The sequence below is a fragment of the Gallinula chloropus genome, assembly GCF_964237585.1.
Source record: "Gallinula chloropus genome assembly, chromosome: 15".
Taxonomy (NCBI): Eukaryota; Metazoa; Chordata; class Aves; order Gruiformes; family Rallidae; genus Gallinula; species Gallinula chloropus.
In genome coordinates, this window is record NC_140100.1 from 8,983,525 (window position 1) to 9,004,421 (window position 20,897).

The 20,897-nt window shown below is 42.3% G+C and overlaps 1 protein-coding gene across 1 annotated transcript in view; it reads left to right on the top strand.

Annotated features, from left to right (window-relative positions):
- Positions 1 to 20,897, top strand: part of PRKAR1B (protein kinase cAMP-dependent type I regulatory subunit beta) — a gene marked incomplete at its 3' end in the record, with an annotated part of 101,815 nt that overhangs the window by 62,571 nt on the left and 18,347 nt on the right. The window contains exons 7-9 of the mRNA XM_084270849.1: positions 6,381 to 6,539; positions 14,692 to 14,752; positions 18,506 to 18,627. Coding sequence (XP_084126975.1) covers positions 6,381 to 6,539; positions 14,692 to 14,752; positions 18,506 to 18,627 — 342 coding nt within the window. The remainder of the gene's footprint in view (positions 1 to 6,380; positions 6,540 to 14,691; positions 14,753 to 18,505; positions 18,628 to 20,897) is intronic.

Consider the following 20,897-nt stretch of genomic DNA (forward strand, 5'->3'; position numbering starts at 1 on the left):
GCTCTCCCCATCTCAGCTGGGTTTTTCCTCCTTCCTGAGCCTTTCCTATACCTTCAGTGTGAGCATGCACTGAATTCCTTTCCCAGATACTGTGGAAGGCACGAGAAACATTTGCTTATCCGGGAGCAAGTTGCAACCACACCCTGGTAGCAACATGTTACCTACATTAGCTGCCTTTGCTGGGAAGCTGCAGGGAGGTGAGCCCATTTTCCTCCACAGAGTAAAGCCTGTACTAGGGTAGTTACTGTGGAGTAACTGACTCCTGTCTAAGGCAGCAGCTTCCAGACACCAAGGGTGTGCACTGTCACACCGTATATAGTGCTCCCCAGAAAAGAGTTCTTAAACTTTCTGGGCAGCAGTGCTAAAAATCTTTATTGTCTGTAGAGAATCCAGACCGCTAGTAAGCGAGCTGCAGTTCATTTAAGCTTTGCCAGATACTTTTTTGGCATGCTTCCACACTTCTCCAAGAAAAAAAAGCAGCTTGGAGAGTAGACAATTGACCCTGAGACTTAAAGCCTCAAGCCATTTTCTGCCTACTTCAGCTGGTCTTGGCATGTGTGTGGAGGCTTTTAACCCCTGGCCAGGCTACCTGCCTTTGTTTCCCTGATCCACACGGAGTGGCAGGGATACCAACACTGGTAGATTCGAGGAGTACTTTACTCTGAGTGAGTAACGTTGTGACTGATAAGCACCCAGGTTTTCATGTGCAAGCAAAGATATATGTAAGGGAGGATGCAATTGCTATTAAAAAATGCCCTTCCCCTGGAGGAAAGTAATGATAAAACTCAAAAAATAATTAAAATCTGTCAACCATGCTACCAAAACCAAGCAGAAAGCACCAACAAAGCCAGAATAACATCAGTGTGTGGTCTTTTTAGTTAAAAAAACTGCAATATTTAAAAGTCATTTACTGTTAGAGTTCCTCCCTGAGGAGCAAGTAAGAGCATTCTAATATTTTCCCTTAAAAAAGAATCTGAGTCAAATTAGAAGCACAATAAAATATTTTTAAATATAATGATGCTTTACTCTCAGCTCTTACCCTTTCTTAGGGTATAAGTGAGCCTTGTTAGTGCAGAACAAAGTATCTGCACATTTCCTTATTGGTGTTACTGCAGACAGCTAAAGAAGACTGGGTACCTCTTTGCTGGCAAACATGCTCCCATCGACTGGGGGCCAAAGGAGAAGGGCAGAGATTCTCAGACATAAAGGAAAGGCTTTTAGAAAATGAGGAAGAGGTGGGTCTGGAGAACCCGGGGTTTTCCTCTCATGAGGTGTACTTTGACCAAAGCTGGCATTGGATGGGAAAGGATGTTATATCCTTATCAATCAGTCTTCCTCCTCAGCACGTCAGACTTGAGGAGAATTGTTAAGTCATGACCTGGCCCTGCAGATGGATAAGGTTTATACAAGGTAGATGATGACATGAGGTTTGGAGTCTTAGAGGTCAGTTGTCTACCGGAAGCTTTTCTGCTTGAATGGGAACATGTGCCAAAGCGGAGCTTAAATTAGAGTTTCCAGTAAAGATGTTGAAAGTGCCTGCTAAAGCCTGTGTCTTGAGAAAATCTCTAATCCATATTTCTAAATATAAAAATGACTTCCTGTTCATTATTTTAATCTTATAACCTCACATTTTTTTTACTTTAAAAAGCACCGTCTACTACCCTTTTAAAACAGATTCTTATTTTTTTTTTAGACTGAACAACTTCCTATTCTATTTAATGTCACAGCAACTTCCTCTACATCACTTTCAGGTTTTCTTCTTGTAAAACAACTGCAGCTGAACTACAATATGGTGAAAATAAAACCTTCTCAGTATTTTTTTCTAAATAGTTTCTCTGTTTATCTGTACAAATCTTTATAAGGAGCTATACATGAGTATCGTGAACAATAGGTAAGATTATCTTTTCATTATGGGCTGGATCTTCTTGAAGCCCTTATTCTTCTATACAAACTATTGGATTTGTATATACAAACATTAAAATTATGTGGTGGTTTATGTGAGAATACTGTTGGGCTTTAAAACTAGTCATATTTTCTGGTTAGATTCCATAGATTACATTTGGTTTGAATTCTTGGATCATTAATGATCTTTCTAATTTCAGAAGGCTGCTTTTTGACATTTGAAACAGAATATTTTAAAGTTTGGTATTTTTTCAACTTGAATTTTTAAGGATTCTCAGGGCAGCCTCCAAGTTCATGTATTTATATTTAAGAAAAGCAAGTCCATGCTACAAATAAACACTGGCTTTATTTAAGAAAACTACCCACATCTAAATACCGTTCATGTCTAAGGCTTGCTTATTTTTCCAAGAATAAATAGTCCTCATTTTCATTTTTGGATAACAAATATTAAGACTTGACAAGACACAAAGCACAAATTATTACAAACAGATCCAAGGGAGGGGACTTAACATCTAGAGTTGCAATGCCTGGAACAAATGAGATTGTCCACATAGATTACAAAGGGGCAGCAAACAAAAAAAAACCCAGCTAAAAGTTAACTTGAAATCAGCAATACAAAGTTAAATGAAATGTAAATTCACTCCAGCGATGCTCAGAGATAGATGTTCATATTCTATTCCTGGTAAGGTTACTTTCTGCTTCTCTGAATGTGAAGAGGAGCGAGGCCAAGATGCATCTCATTGCATCTTCCCTTGCAGTTAGGGCCTGTGTATAACACAGCCCATGAAGAAAGGAACTACTGATGGTCACAAGAGATTCTTCCTCTTTGCCTCCTTAAAAAAAATAAGGAAATTAACCAAATTGTGTGGTTTTCAGGCACGCAAAAATGGCAGTGCTTGTAGTGCATGATGGAAAACAGTAGAAATATAAAGTACTTTTCATTTGTGGAAAGTTGGTGGTCCTGAGGGCCTGGTCATATTTGGGTGTTTGCAGTTCTTCAGCTGCTTGAAAGAAGCTTCCAGATACTATGAAACTGTGATTGGCAGGTCAAGTAACAATTAGGGATAATTCACTTATGTACTTCCCACTTTGGTGAGGGTTCACAAATACCTAAGACTGCCTGAACCAAAACCTCAGCCCAGCATTTTTTAGGATAAAGAAGATCATCTGAGCTGCTGCTGTACAACATTGGCTTGCATAAGCTGTTCTGAGCCTAAAATAGCTTTACTTCCCACACCTTACAAACAGAGCTCCTTTCCTTTCTACTTCTTTTTTTGCAAACCTGTTTTGAAGGGATTCAGAGCGTAGCCGAACTCTCTGTTAAAGGGCAGAACGGCTTTGTGACATGCTGTCTGTGCATGGAGACCAGAGTTGATGGTTGACTTCGGACTTTGCAGAGAGTGAAGCGCAGTGGGTTTCCTCCTAGAAAACAACCCATCTTTCTCAAGCTGTTTTCTTGTCTGGAGATTGATACTGGAATTGCTGTTTTTTGGGGGGAGCCAGTGCTGGGCCTAAAGGCTGTCAGCTCAGTGGTTTGCTTTCACCTGGGCCTACTTTAAATCTGACATCATTGTAGGGTGGAGGAACAGGCCTTTGCGTAAACTATTTACAGGCAAAATGTCAAATGCATTTTGGGGGGTGTCTTGTCAAGAGAGACAGCAAAATTAAAGGTGCAGGTGGGGTCTCGGCCTTTTCCATGGACTGTGAGGGGAGACCTGCTCCACCAAGGGTTTCTCCAGCAGCTGCTGGGGCATTGTTCTCTCTGGCACCTGGGGCGCTTCCTCCCTCCTTCCCAGCCTTGGTGCCTGCACAGCTCCTTACATCTTCTCACTCCCTTCTCTGGTGGCAAAATGCCCCTGCCTGCAGGTTTTTTCCCCTAAATGTGATTCCCAGAGGCACTGTGACAGTTGCCAATCGGCTCAGGCTTGGTCAGCAGCAACTCTGGCCTTGAATCAGACAAGGTTTACTCTTTGGGGCCTGCAGAGAGCTTCTAGCTGCCTTTTGCAGCCGCCATCTTTGTAGCCCCCCTTCTCTGCCAGTACCCAGCTACGCAAAACTGCAACACCAAGAGCAGGTTAGTCATAGCCTCTTGTTACAATAGCTGTGCAGTGGTAAATGCCCATCCTTCACTTGCCCTGCCATGAGTTTTACCAGTGTCACTCCCCTCTCTGGGCTGCGGTCATGCATACTGCTTTTCAAGAAATGTCACCATATTGCTTAAAAAAATACATGTTGGAATGAGTTTATTTCCTGGTTATAATTCAGACCCTTCTGCAATAACAAAACCTGTGTTTTTCAACAGAAGTGCATATCAAAACACGTTTATTTTTGGTGTGCTGAAAAAGTGTACAGCATTCAGTGTCAGCTGACACTCAGGTTGTGGTCCAGAACTGATTGGAACAATTAGATTTCCCCCATCATTTTTGCTGAGGACGTGAATTACTGTGGCAAACCCTAGGTCCATGTGGTGAAACCCCTGCACAGCTCTACATTCAAATAAGCATCTGAACAATATTGCAATGGATTAACAAAGTTTTAAAATTTTCATTCATTCTCATCATGTTACAAGCCTTTCAGAATACTGTTTTTATTCCATTTCTCCTGCTCCTCTCACAAAAGAAAAAAGAAAGACGGAGGAACCCCAGTATTGCCTGCTCATTTCACCAGGAAAGTCCCTGGGTTTGCCTGGCTCTTTTAAAAACTTGCTTTTTTTTTTTGCTTTCATTTCTTTAATTGTGAGGAGAATGAAAAGAAGATTTAATGTGCTGTCAATGTTCTTTCTGCAGCGAGTGTAGAATTTGGAAAGGAAGTGCTGCTGTAATGCTCTCGCGTGATATTCTCCTGTGTGACAGTCATTCTGGCATGGCAAAGAAATGAAGCTGTAGCTTTTGTGGCTTGAGCTCTTTCTTGGCAGTCTGCTACCACCTGCCTGTTTGGGATTAGTTTTAACCTTTATTTCAGCCCCTTGATCCTCCGATGCTGCAGGAACACAGAGCCTCGACGCTGCCTGGAGTTCGGCAGTGATGCTAGTACAGCTCTTGATCAGCTGAACTGCTACATGGTCTTATCCCTCTCCTACTGAAACTGCATTTCACTGACCTCAGTAGGAGCTGGATCAGATCTTAATTGAATATTGGGAAGATAAATTGGGATTGCTTCCAGCTGTAGTTTGTAATACACCTTTTCATCATAAAATGGAGATAGAAATAAAATGAATACTGACAGTTTGTTGAATTTTGACCCCAGCCCATTTATTTTGGTCACTGTCTTTTCTCATGCCCAGCTTGAACACAGCTCTAATTCATATATCTTTTTAAAAACTGCTGGTCTGTTACTCAGTAATTGGTAGTAGGTTATGTTCTTTTCCTTTGCTGTAGTTTTCTGCTTAAGATGAGAATACCCATGTATTTTCTCCGTACTGTTTTTCTCAGAGCTTCCAAACAAATTCAATCTGGCTGACTTCTGCTGCTATCACTGTGTAACAGACTGGGATATATTCTGCCCTGGGTACATGCACGCAGCCTTCCTATCCTCTAAACTCACAGACACATTAACAGAATGAAAAGGGTTTATTGTGTAGGTTTATAGCAGCAAGCCTACAAGCAAGCTGCAGGATACACAGCCCATACCAGTCTTTGAATGTGCTATTATGTTTCTTGAGCTGTATTGTCCATGAATGGTGAGGAAAAGGCAGCCCAGCGGAGAGCACCTGCACGAGTCCTTTCTCTGGTAGAAGGTTTTAGGAAATCTTCTCAAATTAGATGTCATCCTGGATGAATACTGTGGGAGTGGGATTGATCCATACCATGTTGGGAGGGGATGTGTTATCTCAGTGGGCTGTGGGTCCAACACTGCTTCTTAAGTTCTATAGACGTTAAAGGTGAAGGTTAATTCTCCATATAGCTTCTCAAGTCCAAGGCACTTAGTTGCCTTTGCTAAGGGAGAAGGAGATCTCAATATTTCTATTTAAATGGTTGTTTGAGGCACTAGGCTTAGGGAAGGAAAAAAAATTCTTTCTCAAAAGACATTTCCCTGTTTTGACTGCTTTTCATTTCATGGCCGTGGTGCTTTTCAGCAAACCTCATTAAACATACCAACAAATCTCCTGCCTTTCAAGTTTGACAGTGTTAATAAAAAGCCAAAGTTGTGACAGTTCTGCTTGTTGACTGTCTGAGCCTTGAACACAAGAGGGAAAACACGATGCCAGTTAACCATGGGAGCTGGAAACTCGGAGAGTAAATACAGTCATTGTACTGAACAAGACGACTTGAAATTCTGTCCACAAAGCTGGTTGTTGCCCTCTTTGGGGACCAACTGCGGAAACTGTTGCGCTCTTGTTTTCCTTCTGTGTCCCCAGCACTGATGATTAGAAAGGAAATTGCTAATTTTGAGGTAACTGGCAGTAGGAAGAAAATGGCAATGCAGTCCCCAAAGTCAGTTTGTGTCTTTTTCTCCCCCTCTTCTCTGTGCTGGGGCAGGTTTATGTCAACGGGGAATGGGTCACCAGCATCGGAGAAGGAGGCAGCTTCGGGGAGCTGGCATTGATCTATGGAACACCCAGGGCCGCCACTGTCAAGGCCAAGACAGATCTCAAGCTCTGGGGCATCGATAGAGACAGCTACAGGCGCATTTTAATGGTAAGTTTATGGAGAAGGGCTTGTTTATGGAGTTGGTATTTTTTTAACTTGCTTCTGCAGCTCCAGCACTTCTGTGCTCAGAACACACAGGTGATAGAAGGCTGCACAGCCTGGGTTTCTACATAAAAGGGAGAGGCCATGACAATAACACTGAGTAACTCAGATAAGTGAACTGAGTGAAAAGAGGACAAGATTCAGCACAGAGACGCTGAGTCAGAAATGCAATTGAGTAACATTATGCATAACTCTTCAATGTGAATGAAAACCTCAGGAGGCCTCTGTTACCCACTGAAGCTATGCAAATCCTCCTCTAACTGTGAACCTCAAACTGTCTTCAGCACTTACCCCTTGCCTATGAAGTCTTTGAACTTGTACCCTTCAGGGCAGGCAATACAAGGTAAAGCCAGCTCAGCAAAAAGCCCCCCAGGTCTGGGCTCACTGGGCCCTCTGTTAGCCACACGTATGGTAGGATGGGAACTGCACCATCCATCCCTGCTAATGATTCCCTGCTCGACTCCTTTCAAACTCCCTCATCTCTGCAGCAAAGCTCAACAGACCTTCTTGGGCATCTGGGGCGTGTGCTAGCTTATGGATTTGTTGTTGGTTCTGGAGTGGTGAGTTTATAACGGAAACTTTGACAGATAATTAACTTCAGCAGTGTCAACTTTTTTTACGAGTTTGTTTCCAATGTCCATGTGTGTATCTTCCTTCTCCATAAAATATTCCTTTCTTTTTGATAATTAACAGACGTGACTCTATGTAAAGCTTCTTCCTCGATAGGACTTGTCTCTAAAAGCTGCATTGTTTAACTCTGATCAGAGGGAAGTTGTGCTGTGCTCTCAGAATAACAATGGAGTGTGCATTTTGAGATCATCTGTATTTCCAGGGGATGTCATGGATATCAGAGAATTTAGCCAAAGGATTGTGTAGATTTTACACTTAAATGCTTAGTTCTTAAGCAACAGTGTACGAGTGATCTTTATACATCTGATGGGAAGTTCCTTTACCCTAAAATATTCAGCCTGATGACTCCAAGACAAAATAGAGGGACAATGATAAGAAGTGTACTGTCTTCTCTCATGTGGAGAAGCAGGATGAATAGTTTTTGAATGCTTCCCAAGCCAGGGAAGCAGACAGTAGTAACTGAGACTTTTCTGTAAGATATTTCTAAAGCATAGAGCAGAACTTCCTAACAGATTTAAGAGGTACACTCAACTTCCCTGTCCCATGTCCTGCATGCACGCAGTGGAGGGGCCTCTGGGATGTATGCTGCAAGGAAGAATCCCAGGTCTAAAAAGAAAAGGAATGTAGGAGGGAAATAAATGTCAGGGTGAGCTACATATTCCCTGGCTTTTTAAGCCTAGCTTGTTACATCTGCCTGTGATCTTGCTACTAAGGAGCTGAAGGGCCAGGTTCACAGGCCTCATAGCCTGGAGATAATTTCGGTTGTAGCATTGCTGAAAGTAGAGGTACCTAACATCACCCAACCCTGTGAGCTTTCGGGTTTGGTTGTGTGGCCACCTGATAGCAGCCCTCAGAAGATGAAGGCCTGATGCAGAGACAGGATTTTACTAAAAGGGTTTAAAGTCCCAAGAGAAGACTCGTGTTTTTAATGTGAGCGTTAGCCACACATGCAACTTGAATATTACAGATAGACTACTTTTTGATTCTAGGGTAGTGCTAAGTGTTCTTCAACTGAATTCATATGCTCTCTGAACCAATGATTGCTCTACCTAACCTACCAAGTTCAATTTCTGCAGTTGATGAGACCTTTAACTTAGCATGGAGGTATTTGCTCCCTCTCACTCTCTTCCTGTGCTTTTTGCTGTTGGGGCCATGAGAAATTGATGGCCTGTTACACTGCATTAGGTACCCACACAGTGTAATTGTCGTATTCCCAACACTGAGACAGGAAATAGTTCAGGTAGCTCAGTGAGTTAATTGCTGCAGGTTCAGAAATTGTCCAATTTTAAGCACTGTCCATGGTGAATTCAATTCACCCCCCCAGACTACATCAACCCCATCAGCTTTTCATTTATTCGTAGGTGCAGCATGGATAACTTCTTTGCTGTAGGTGAAAAGAGGCACCTGTCTGTGTTGGTGTGAGGGCAGGTTACAGTGGCTCTCTGCACACTTCCTCAAGTCTAAGAATTAATTACATTATGTTTCTTTCAGTGACTGCATTTCATACTTGAAGCTAACTCCACCATTACAAGGCTGGTTTTGCTGTACTTAGGTTACAGACGTAGAAGTAGCTGCTTTTCAAGTCCCAGAGACACATTTTCCTGACGTTTAGCCTCTAACCTTATGTTTCTAGAAAGCTGCTGGGCATTTTGGATGCAGAAACACTTCTGCCTTTAAGAAGTAGGAATATTTAGGGTATCTTTTAAAATATGTCATTTAAGTTGGTTTTAAAACCAACTTTAAAGAAAAACCCTAGTGAGCAGGGTTTTCTTTCTCTATTTTCTGTTTGCACATCTTTTCTGTCCATGGGATCAGTGACCTATTTTCCCCCAAAGCTCCATTTTTTTTCTGTAGTCAGATAAGGCTCCTCCATAACCCGAGGTAGTTTTTTCTTCTGTCTGCATTCCTTCCCAGCCATGACCAGCCCCATGTTTTCTCAGGCTAGTGCTGAAATTTTATTCCAGTTGTAAATATTTATTTGCAAATCATGTCCCCATGTCCATGCTCACCAGAAAGGTTTTAGTCTGTCAGGAGACACTTGAGTCTCTGCATTGTTTCTCCTTTGGGTCTTTTGCTTTGTGTTTAGTAATTTCTAGGGTTTTATTTTTGCTTAGCACTGTTCTCCTCACTGAGGTGTCTCCTTGATCCTGATTATGGTATGAATAAAATGCATCTCTGAAGGTTTGGGAGTTTGGGGTTTTCAGGTTTTTTGGATGGACAAAGCCTGATGGAAGAAGTTCCTGCTGGCTTTTAGTTACACTTGTCATCCATTTATTATTTAGCGTGTCCCAAAAGAGGCTTTTTAAAAACAGTTATATTTATTTGTATTTCATTGTCTCAGATTAGGTACCCTGATGGCTTGAAGGTCACATCCAAGTTTGTTTTAGCAGCTGTGATGATTGCAAATGTTGGGATAGGTGCAGGTTTATTTGGTGGGGTTTTTTTTGGGTCAGGACTTGCAGTGAAATCACTTGGCTTTTGCTGCAGTCCTTGACAAAGTATTATACCATGAAATTCATTGTACAAGATGGATTACAAAACAACATTTCAGCATGTTCCCCCTTCAGTACACTCACAAATTATCTGTCCATCTGTGTGCTCCATTTATTTCATAAAATTATCTTTTCTGAGTCGCATACTTTTCACTCTCGCAGTATTTTTATGCATATGTACTCAGTGTACCCACACACGAGTGCACACACGTATTTATGTATATATCCAGTATTTATTTACTTACATTCTTCTGGGAGAGAAGCAACGGACTTTTTTGCCACCAGATTCTCATGCAGTTAGGCTGCTGAAATGTTGCTGGTCTCTTCTTTTGCAATTAGGATTCAAGAGCATCGTGGAGCGGGGAACATCCCAGGGTAGTACAATATTTGTATTCTAAATATAGCAAATACCACAAATACCAGAGAAGCAAATGTCTGTATCCCAACATCACATTGATCCCCCAGACAATTCAGTTCCCAGACTGAGGAAATTTGAAGTATTAATTTCTTGTAATTTCTCCTTTAAGAAGGCTTGATTCGGTCTAATCTAACTATCCTCTGGTTCCCAGGGTCCATGGAGATACCTGGCTCTGGGAATGAGTTGCATGGGATACAATACTTTTTGCCTGTTAGGCAAACTTTGCTCACTGAAAGTGAGTTGTAATATTAGGATGTCAGTCATGACAAATCAAGGTTAGTCAGTTCCTAAAGTTAAGGTTAATTTAATTTATGTGGCTCTGGCTCACCGTCACTTCACAGCTTTAGAACCTGAGGAGAAGTTCTTTAATCAAGTCTCTTTTTCTACACAGATAAAATAAAGTCAGGAGGACTTTGTGTTGCCATAAAATGTAGGTTGTGTAGTGGCCAAAAAAATATAGCAACTCCAAACCCTGCAATCCATAGGACATCTGTGGAACACAGCACTGGGATCTTGTGGGCTGTTCTGTTTTCATGGCCAGTGTGCATGGTGACTCTTTCATGTTCCTGCAAGTATGTACACCCAAAGCATCTTTCAATATCAGGTTTAGGCAGGGATTAAATGGGATTGGAGCAGTCCCAAAGGCCATTCTGGCACCTCCTGCCAGGATAACTCTTTTTATATGAAACTCAAGCCATGCTTTTCCTTCTGGTAGCCATTTGTTTGGCCTTCTCACTGAAGGTGGGGAATTCTTGGAAAGACCTGATCAACTCCACCTCAGAAAATGAAGGAAGAAAGAAGACATGAAGAGTGGTGGAGGGACAGAGCCAGAGGGGCAGAGGGGAAGAAAGGCAGAGATTAAACTTGAGTGATGGGAATAAAAATTGGAAGAAACCAGGAAAAGCGGAGAAAGGGCAGTTGGAAAAGGGATGCAGCAGTCTTATTTGAGATCTGTTATAGTATCTGGAGCTCTTGTTCTTCCCCTCAACTTAGCCTGTGGGCTGCTTAAGCTTGGCTTAGGGCTTGCTCCATTTGCAAGTGGTCCTAGAACTGGCTTGGAGCCTTTTGCTGGCTGGATTCGGGAAACGCGAGTTATCTCGGTTCTCCTTGGGACTGTTTCAGGGAGGAGCATTGCAGCTTAGAATATTAACGAGGCTTCCTAGTTAGTGGGAACCACTGCCTTTAAGAAGATGAGCTTATGCTTGACAGCTCAGAACCAGGGAGAAAGTGAACAAAGGGAAGGGGGGAGAGGGAGAAGCAGTGACTATTGAAACAAGATATTAATAGGTTAGAAAAATCAGAATTAATGAAGACTTTTTCAAACATGCCGTCAAGAGCCCTGCCAGCACGGAATTATTCATGTACATTTACTATTGTTTTTATCTGGCTCAAGCAGTACAATTTCTGCTGCTTCCCTTGGGAAACTTTTCTGCAAGAGAAGAATTCCTATGTTGGGAAAACTTTTTTTTTTAAATATTGATCTTAAATTAGATTTTCTTAATTTTCTCTCCTTACTTTATGTCAAGTAATGCTGTACTAAATTGCCCTCTCTTTCTGTCATATATCTGTTGATGATTATCACTGTCTACTTAAAACCCTTGCAACAATGTGTGCTAGCTATAAGCATGACATGCTCCCAGTGTGAGCTGACTTAGGCTGAATTTTTTGCTCCTTCCTTATCGGCTCTCACCAAGTGTTTCAGCATTTCTTCAGGCTCTCTTTGGCTTGGGCTCTTTTCTGGAGAAGAGGTACTGAGACAAGAGGGTAGTATGCCAGGCACCATCACATCTGAGCTGTGGAGATGGAGCCTCTAAACTTCATTCCTGGGTGATGTCTTTGAGTATACAGATCAAAATAGCCTTGGCTGTGTTTTTGTTGCAGTATGATGTTGCAAACCAGGTCTCACCTACTGTTAGTAAATCTCTTTCAGCTTTACAACTTTCCAGTTGTCTTCCAGTTGTCAAACATCTCTGCATGGATTTACCCCCCCCCCTTGCATTTTTTTACCTGTATTTTCCAACCAGAAGCTCATTCTGTTATTTTCTATGTCCATTTCGAATGTCTCCAGGTTCCTTCTTGTTTCTTTCCTGTCCTGGCAAGCTTTCATAGTATCTCCTAGTCTGCAGATATCATTATTGTGATTTGTTGCTGCATCTAGAAGATCCATGGAAATCGTTCCACTGAGCAGCAAGTCAGGTTGGGTGGTGAGCCATCAGTTGGGCCACCTTGTGTGCGCTGCGAAATAAGCCTCAACCACCAATTCTTCCAGAGGCTGTTGTTTTCATTTACCTTTGTGGCATCATTCTGAGACACAGGACATTAACTAGAGTCCCACTGAAGATACTGTCATAACACAAAAAATGGTAATAGAATATTTAATTAATTCTTTCCGCTTTGGCTTTGCTTTTGCACTTGTCTTCATGGTGGATTCTGTACGGCTGCCCTGGCTTAGTTTAGCCAAGAACCAACCCACCCAGTTTCCTGTAGGATGTGATGGGCTCTGGCTCTCCAGGCCAGGTGGGATGCCTGCAATTCTTGCCTTCCTGGGTCTTGTCTGTGTCTCTAAATACTCGAAGCTGTGGTCAGGCGTCACTTACGGCTGCTGATTACTGCTTCTTAAAATTCATCTCTGTCCACAAGTCATTTAAAAAGCATTTTCCACATCTGTCCCTGGGTGCCCCAGCCCATCAAACTAAACCACCAATCTGCTTTTCCACAGCTGTCAATTTTGCTGGTCTTGTTTCCACTGGATTGCAGGGAGGAAAGCAACAACTGCACAGCATCCAGATTTCCATTCTTTGTCTCGCAGCAAGCTGTCAGGACCTGGCGTGGTTTGCAGAGCCTCCTCTGTTTGAAGTTTTTTTTGTTCTCTTTTTTTTTTTCCTTTCTTTCTGGCACTTCAAATGCTCTCAGGGGCCCCTGAGGTTGAGAACCAGGTTTGTCAGACAGAGGGGTCAGACGAGGGTTAGCGATGCTATCGCTGAGAGGCGAACTGTCAGCACCAGACTCGGAAATTATGAACGGGGTTTGGAGTGGGAGACCTCAGTAGCTGATGCTGCTGCTGACCCAGAGATACTTGGGAAAGGGGGGCAGCTCCTGAGGTTGCTGCTGCTGTTTTGGAGCAGGGGTGGCCCTGGCAAAGGGGTGCAAGTGGGAACTGTCCCCAGAGGGGAGCACCCAGCAGCTTCTGCTGATGCCAAAGCCTGTTGATGTTGGTGGAAGGCTTCCTACTGCTTTGGTGATCGTGGGATCAAGCCCCACCTGCACAACGTGTGGAGGAAGAGGGACAATATTTAATTCTCAGCTGTATCATTACACTTTAGCAGACCACCCTTTCCTGTTCTCATGACTTTCTGGATCCTTTGGCAGCAGGGGTTGGACTGTTTCTTCTCCTTTTCCTTTGTCTATCCCCACTTTCTACCTCTGGTTCCAGCACTTACCAGTGCTCACTTGGAAAAGGAGGAAAAGAGAAGTGGCTTTTTCTGCGGCAGACACTGACATTTGCTTCTTTTCTGCCCAGCTCATAAGTAAATGCCATCTTTATTTCCCCTTTCTTCAGAAGATGAGTGTGTCATCTTTAAGCTGCACTCCTGCCTTGTAGATTTGACTAGCGGGTACCAGGCAGCCTTTGACATCCACGGGGAATCCACCCAGGCAGAAACGATGTGAGCTGTCATATAGCAGCGGAATAAACTACGCAGTACCAAGGAAGAATCTGGAGCTCCTCTTTGACACTGGGAAAGATTTTAAGTCATTTGTGTCCCTGTAGAAGGAATTAAGGATGAATTAAGTGTTTTTGTATTGGTAAAACTCTGTCATATTTATTCGTACCTGAAGTGTGTGTGCTGGAATGGCTACTTACAGGTTCTGTCTGCAGTGATCAAACACTGTGTAAGCAGAAGGTTTCTTCTTAGTAATTTATCACACAATAAAATCTTAGGAGAGTGGGAATGACTGTGCTGGTGGCTGCACATACAGTGATGGATTGTCTGCTCCAAAACACTTAAATCTCCTTACAATAATAATATGAACAGGTTTCTCAGCAGTAACAGTACATCCAGCACTATGCAGAGTACAAACCAGGCTTACAGGGGAACAGTCCCGGCGTTAAAGAGGTTTTAACCTAAAAAGATGGGACCCGGGAGGGGGGCATTTTAAGTTTTATCCTACTTTGTAATTGCAGATTCCCTTCCAGCAGGGCCTCATTGGTAACAAGATACATATTGAATTAGCTAAACAGTTAATTGATGAAGCTCTGGCTTTAAAATGAGTGCCTGTAAATAATGGATACAATTCATCTGCGGTGTCCAGTAACACCAGTGAAGTCAGTGAAATTACACCAGGATTGAATTTGATTCCTTCTGTCTTCGCTTATCAGCAATACAACTTGCCCAGACATTTTATGAGGAAACATTTGCCTTGGGCTGTTTATACTGGCTATGCTTAAGATTTGGAAGGGGAGGAAAAAAAAAAAAAAGCCCTGAGCAGCTGTAGGAAGAAATCACAAAAATACTTTGTGTAATGTTCTACCTCCTTTTTCTCTCTCCTTTAATAACAGGGCAGCACGCTGAGAAAGAGGAAGATGTATGAAGAATTCCTGAGCAAGGTCTCCATTTTGGGTCAGTTGCCCTTTGGACTTTCCTGTTAGTTCCTCTGTTGTACGTGTTGGTGGAATGAATTTTGGTCTTTGATGGCACGATGAAAGCGGTGGTGGTCAAACAGAAGGTCTCACGGTTGTGTGGTTTCCGAAGGAATGAAAGTGCAAAGGGCCCTTTTTAGCACTTGTTTTTCCCATTCTTTAATAAGCACTGAACGTTTGTTTGAAGGCAAAGCTCTCCTTAAATATGGGAGCAGGCACCGTAACCCTTTGGCTGCTATTGCAGTAGAGATCTTCTGGACAACAGGAGGAAGCAGTGCAGAGATGTGAAGTTCTCATAACTCCTTGTAGCTTCCTTCCAGGTGACAGGGGAGAAGCTTTTTCTTCTAAGAATACCATATTTCTGCCCATGAAACAAACTAACCTCACAAATCAAAACTGACTGGGTTTTTTTTTTCCTCTTCTGTGTATTTTACAGCCCCCATCTCACATTCTTAAAACATCTGGTTAGCTTCTTGTCCTTGGATTTTGTTGCCCTTTGATTAATGTGATAGCCACAAAATGTGGACATGTTCTTGATGGCCTTCAGTAGGAAAAACAACAAACCCATAATGCCCAACCAATCAATCACCATTAGGAGAACAAAAGCCTCTAATAAGGAGGACAGTGTTAGACAGTACAATAAAATGTTGGCGCTGTAGGAGAAACATCATGTTTCTGCTGGGGCTGGCTAGAAAAAAACCTAACCACAACAGTACAGGATTAATTTGTTCTGTAATTAAAATACTTATATTTCTAGTTAAACAATTTTCTTTTCTTGTTTATGGTAATCCTTTGCCATTTGAGCTTATTTACCTAAAATATGAGAGTCTGAGGGAAAATGTACTTGAACTTCTGAGAGGTGCGATGCACGAAGTTTTCAATTACATTTATGTGCTTAAAGGAAGGCCAAGTATGTTGCTCACTTATTAATGAAGTTTTCAATCACTTAAACGCCTTATTTTATGTTTAATTTAAATCTTTCTAAATTAGGAGCACAAATTGCACCAAATTACAGTGAGTATTTAAAGAAAAAAGGCTTCTCTGTACCTGTGCTAATGAGAAGCAATTACAACAATGAGACATCTCAAAACAATTTCGGAGTAGAAAGGTTATTCAGAGATGCTCTTCCTTAAACATGTGGTTTGCAATGTAATTATATCCTAGGTTGTAGTATGGCTTTTCAATCTCAGCAAAAAAAAAAAAAAAAAAAGAGGTAGGGCTTCAAGATTTGAACCTTTTTAAAGTACAAAAAAGCACCAGACAAAATAACTCCTCATTTCAAGAGCATCGAGAATTGAAGTGAAGCGTGTAAGGATCTGTTTCACACATCCAAAAAGTAGGTGACAGCTGGGAAACAAAAAGGTGGTTTAGAAATCTCAGCACAGCACCAAGAAGTCAACTTCATGCCTTAATGTGATCAGAACTTGGTGGTTTTGTGGTGGAAAATCCTCTACCTGCTTCTTACATATGTGTTTTTCAACACATATGGAGCAATTGGAGCAATTATTATTATGATTTGCTTTAATCTGAGGGTTTTTTTAGATTATTGGTAGCTGCTTAAATGTATTGACCAAGGTAGGAGAAAACTAGATGTTTAAAATCTTTCCTGCAGAGTTCAGTTAAATACAAAGCCATGAATTGGTACATACAAACAGGAGGGGAATCAACTTTTTAAAAGGGTAGACAATGGTATGACAAGGGGGAATGGACTAAGGAGAGAAGGGTTAGATGATATATTAGGGGGAAGTTTTGTACAGAAAGAGTGGTGAGAGGCTGGAACAGGCTGCCCAGAGAGGGGGTGGGTGCCCCGTCCCTGGAGGTTTTCAAGGCCAGGTTGGATGGGCCCTGGGCAGCCTTGTGAAGATCCAGGCCTGGAGGTTGGTGGTCCTGCCTGTGGCAGGGGGGTTGGAACTGTGTGATCCTTGGGGTCCCTCCCAACCCAGACCAGTCTGTGATTCTATGAATTCAGAAACTGAAAAAAACATTGCATGTGGTCTACTTTATTTAATGCTTAACTTCAACTCTGCAACTTCAGCTTCAGGAGTTGGATCAGGTGCAATCTTCTAGATGGTGCTCTCTTCCAGGAACCATTAACTGAGGAATTTGTAGTGGTACAATTTCCTTAGATAAAAGGAGACACTTCGTGACTGCAGCTAGAATTAGCTTTGAATTTTGCATAAAGCCATCTGAAGAAGTTTCAAGAGACTCTCTCTTTTCATTGTTAATTACTGAGTTCTTTTTTTTTTTTTAATGAAAAAGCCTCCTCTGGTCTGTGTGAAAGAGTTTTATACTTATTTTTAGTCAAACAGAGCACTTTTTGAATGTGGCATTGACAATATGGGCTTGGCCTTTGATATTAATGCTTCTGCAACAAAGGTCATGAGCAGGAAAGGAAGTGGATTACTGATGATAGGAGGGGAGAGTAATAGAAATTATCACTTCCCAAACAGCAACAGCAAGTGGTATGAAAATAAGCAGAGGGGTGTGTGCCAGGCAACTCAAAACTTACCTCTGGTGCACCAATCCCTTTAATCTGGTTTTGTTACCAGGCTCAGTGTGTACTTCTGAGCTCAGCCAAAATGCTTTTTAACTTGGAAAGAGCAACTCTTTAACCCTTCTATTCCTTCTAAGTGGGGAAAACAGAGTCCCAGCTCTAATCTTGGCATCATATGTGTCTTGACAGATTAGTTCAATTAGTAAGATTCAGCAGAGCTCTAGTACCTGCCCAGCTTTTTGAGGCAGTGAAGGTTATATCATTGGATTATCTGTTCTCTCAATAACTTTTAAACTTTTAAAAGTGCTGAAGTTCAAGTACAACTCATTACCTTGAATTCTCCTGCAAGTAGTAGAGGAGAGAGACTGGAGTTAGCACCCCTCCTCTCCCCAGGACAGGTGTGATTCTTCCCTGATGGGCAGGAGGAGGAAGGCAGCCCTGGCCCAGCTGCTGGGCTGTCTTTTCCTCGTAGGTATGGTGAGGGATTTGTGGCAGCTGCAGGTGGGTGATAAGGACAGTGAGTCGCAGGAAGCAGGCTGTACTAGCTCCATTCCTCATAAAACATTGATGTTTACTTTGAAGCTTTCTAACTTTTCTCCCTGAGTGGGAGGAATGAGAAGAAAAACACTTTATAAACCATTAAACCATCCTGCTGGCAAATAAACCAGAGGTACCGCTTCAAGCAGCCATCCTGAGCCTCCACGCTTGGGGTCTGCTGCGAGGGTCTTGCTGTTGGCTTCAGCGGTTTGTGGTCTCACCCTTGGGGGAAGAGTCATCTTTTAGGTCAGCACTTTGGCATCATTTCTCTAGCAGGCTGGCAGTAACCAGCTGAGAGCAACCCCCATGAGAAGACAGTAGGACTTGTTCTGACATCTAGTGTGGGATGTAGAAGAGGATCTGGGTACTCCCATATCGCTGGTATCTCCAAACAGCTCCCAGGCTGCTCCGGTCACTGCAGCACCAGGGCGGCACAGATCAGATCGCAGGCAGAGGGAACCAGAGCCAATTTTTCCTTGTCCAACTGTTAAGATGATTATCTGGGTGATTACTAAAGTTTAAGACACAATGAATAAATACATTCATGTTTCCTAACTGGAGGTTTGTGCAAAGAGTCTGGATGAAAGAAATGTTTCTTTTCGAACCGAACCAGAGCATAGCAGAGCTGTCAGTTTAGATACAGATCTTCAGCCAAAGCTAGGGTCTTTTTATAATAAAGTTTTATGATCTCCAATATTTTAGAGTCCCTGGACAAATGGGAGCGGCTGACGGTGGCTGATGCACTGGAACCCGTCCAGTTTGAAGATGGGGAAAAAATTGTTGTGCAAGGAGAGCCTGGTGATGATTTCTTCATTATTACAGAGGTAAGATTGGCATCCTGATAAGATGTCATTTCCTGGTAAAGATCAAGGCCTTTTATTCAAGACATTTAGGTTCAGCTTAATCACTCACTTCATCATAAATCTGAACTCCACTCAAACCAGAAGAATTGCTCAAAATTCAAATGAATTAGAGAGTTCTGTGGAAATGTCTTCAGTGGGGCAATCCCTGATTTCCAGTAAGTTGAGGATACGGAGGAGTTTTGAGGTGTGTCTACTGTCTTCACTGTTTCTACATGAGATTTTTGTTTAACTTCTCAGTGCTTTAACCAGGCTGGCCAGCCACGCTGTGCATTGGTACTTGTGCCCAAAGGGATTCGCAGGGGAAATCACAAGTGAACATCTGTAAACTGGAGCAGGAGAACTGCTCTGAAAATGGATCATTTGTTCTTTGTTTTGCCTTAAACTCAGTCCAAATGGCTGAGCCATTTTCTTGTTTACTTTCACACAGGCAGATAGTTCTGTCAGGCAGCTGAAAATGCTGACATGTTTTTGGGAGATTATCTGACACTTCAGTTCTACCATCTCACTTCTGCAAACAGATGCTGATGGAGTTTTTCCTGCCTCCCTGACATAAATATTTGGATCCCTGATATCTCACACAAATACTGAGGCATTGTGATGTAACAAGTTATAAGGAGGTATTAGAGCCTGAGACTAAGAATAACAAGGCAGCATTAGGATATGGTTGTATATGCATTGAAGTAGGAGCTTCTCAGTGCCAGGTGGGAGTGTTCCTACACATATGCATGGACTGGGATTGACAGCCTTAGGGCTGTGCTGTGACAGTTGAAGTGCACATGCTAGACCCCATGATCCATGACCCACAGCAAGGCATGGTGGCACAGGAGCTAGGAGGCCCTGTCAGTCCCTTGCTGTGGGATAAGGTGGGTCACATGGATGTAAGGAGGCTGCTGTCACTGTGTTCCCTTGGGATTCTGTTGTTTGTATGTCTCCGGCTCTGTCAGGCTGATGAGATTTAGGAGGGGAGAGACCCTGCCCTGCTCAAGGGATAAAGGGGTTTATAGCACCCACTGCCAACAAGTTTTCTTTTGCTCCTAATCTGCAAATTTTTGGACAGGTGCCTCTATTCAAGGCAGACAGAATTTGGTTCATAACCAATATCTGACAATTAAAAATCCATTCTTCCTTTCTGTGTGACTGTTGGGTGCTGGTGCTGAAGCACAGATTGACTTAGGAACACCATTTCTCTTCTGATGTTCCAAAATTGTCAGTGCAAATAACTGCACCTGTATATGACATTATGGGACCCTTATGTGACAAGCAGTGTCCCTTCAAAGCAATAGTGTCAGAATAAGAGAGAATAATACTAGAAAGGGATTTCTTGTCATTAACAAGATACTTAGTATGTAAGATTTTTTTTTATTATTTCTATTGGTGTTACTAGGTGAACTGTTACTCCCTGCAGAACTGTGAAACTAGGAAAACCTGATTTTCTTAGTCATCCAATCCCATGTGGAATATTGGCAGCTTGCTTAAAGAATTGCCAAGGGCCTTTATTTCCCTCTCTTGGTGGAACAGCTGTTAAGACTTGAATGGGTAGAAAAGTATTAACACTGCATACTGCATAATAACCATAAAGTATCTGCTCACCTCACTGTCCTGCTAGAAATCCAACGTAGTTACACAGCTTGGAAATTGCCAATATTTTTCTGCATTAAAGAGTGAACATCCAAAGTCAACTGCCTGTTGTGCTCAGCATTAGTACCTGCTCAGGTTTAGCTTGAGCTTTGTATTTCAAACCTGATTCCACAGGAGTTTTACATCTTTGAACTGATGCAAGCCGCCAGGAACACATTATTCTCCAAACTGGATGGAAGTAGTTTTGGCTGCTTTGTTGTCACAATATGTTGAAAAGTAATTAGCGTTTTTATATATATGTTTTTTTAATGCTTGTGGCCTTATAATCCAAACCACTTCTAAATGCAGCCAAAAAAATTGGCTGCTGTAGATACAAAAAGTGGTTCACCAGGATGCAGTGTTCCTTTGTAGTACTCTGTGTGCAACTACTGCAAAGCTAAGCTTTGCCAGGTGATTTTGGGGTGAGGTACTCAGTTATTATAAACCATGGTCATTCGTGACGTGCCTCAGTCAAATCAGTTACCAATTTACAAAGCTTTAGGGTACCAGCATCACAAATACTGGCTCCAAGTGGGATCTTGTGATAAAAGCTTCTTTAAGACATGTAGATCTCACCTGGACATTAAATTCTTTGCACAGTTTTCTATGAGCTT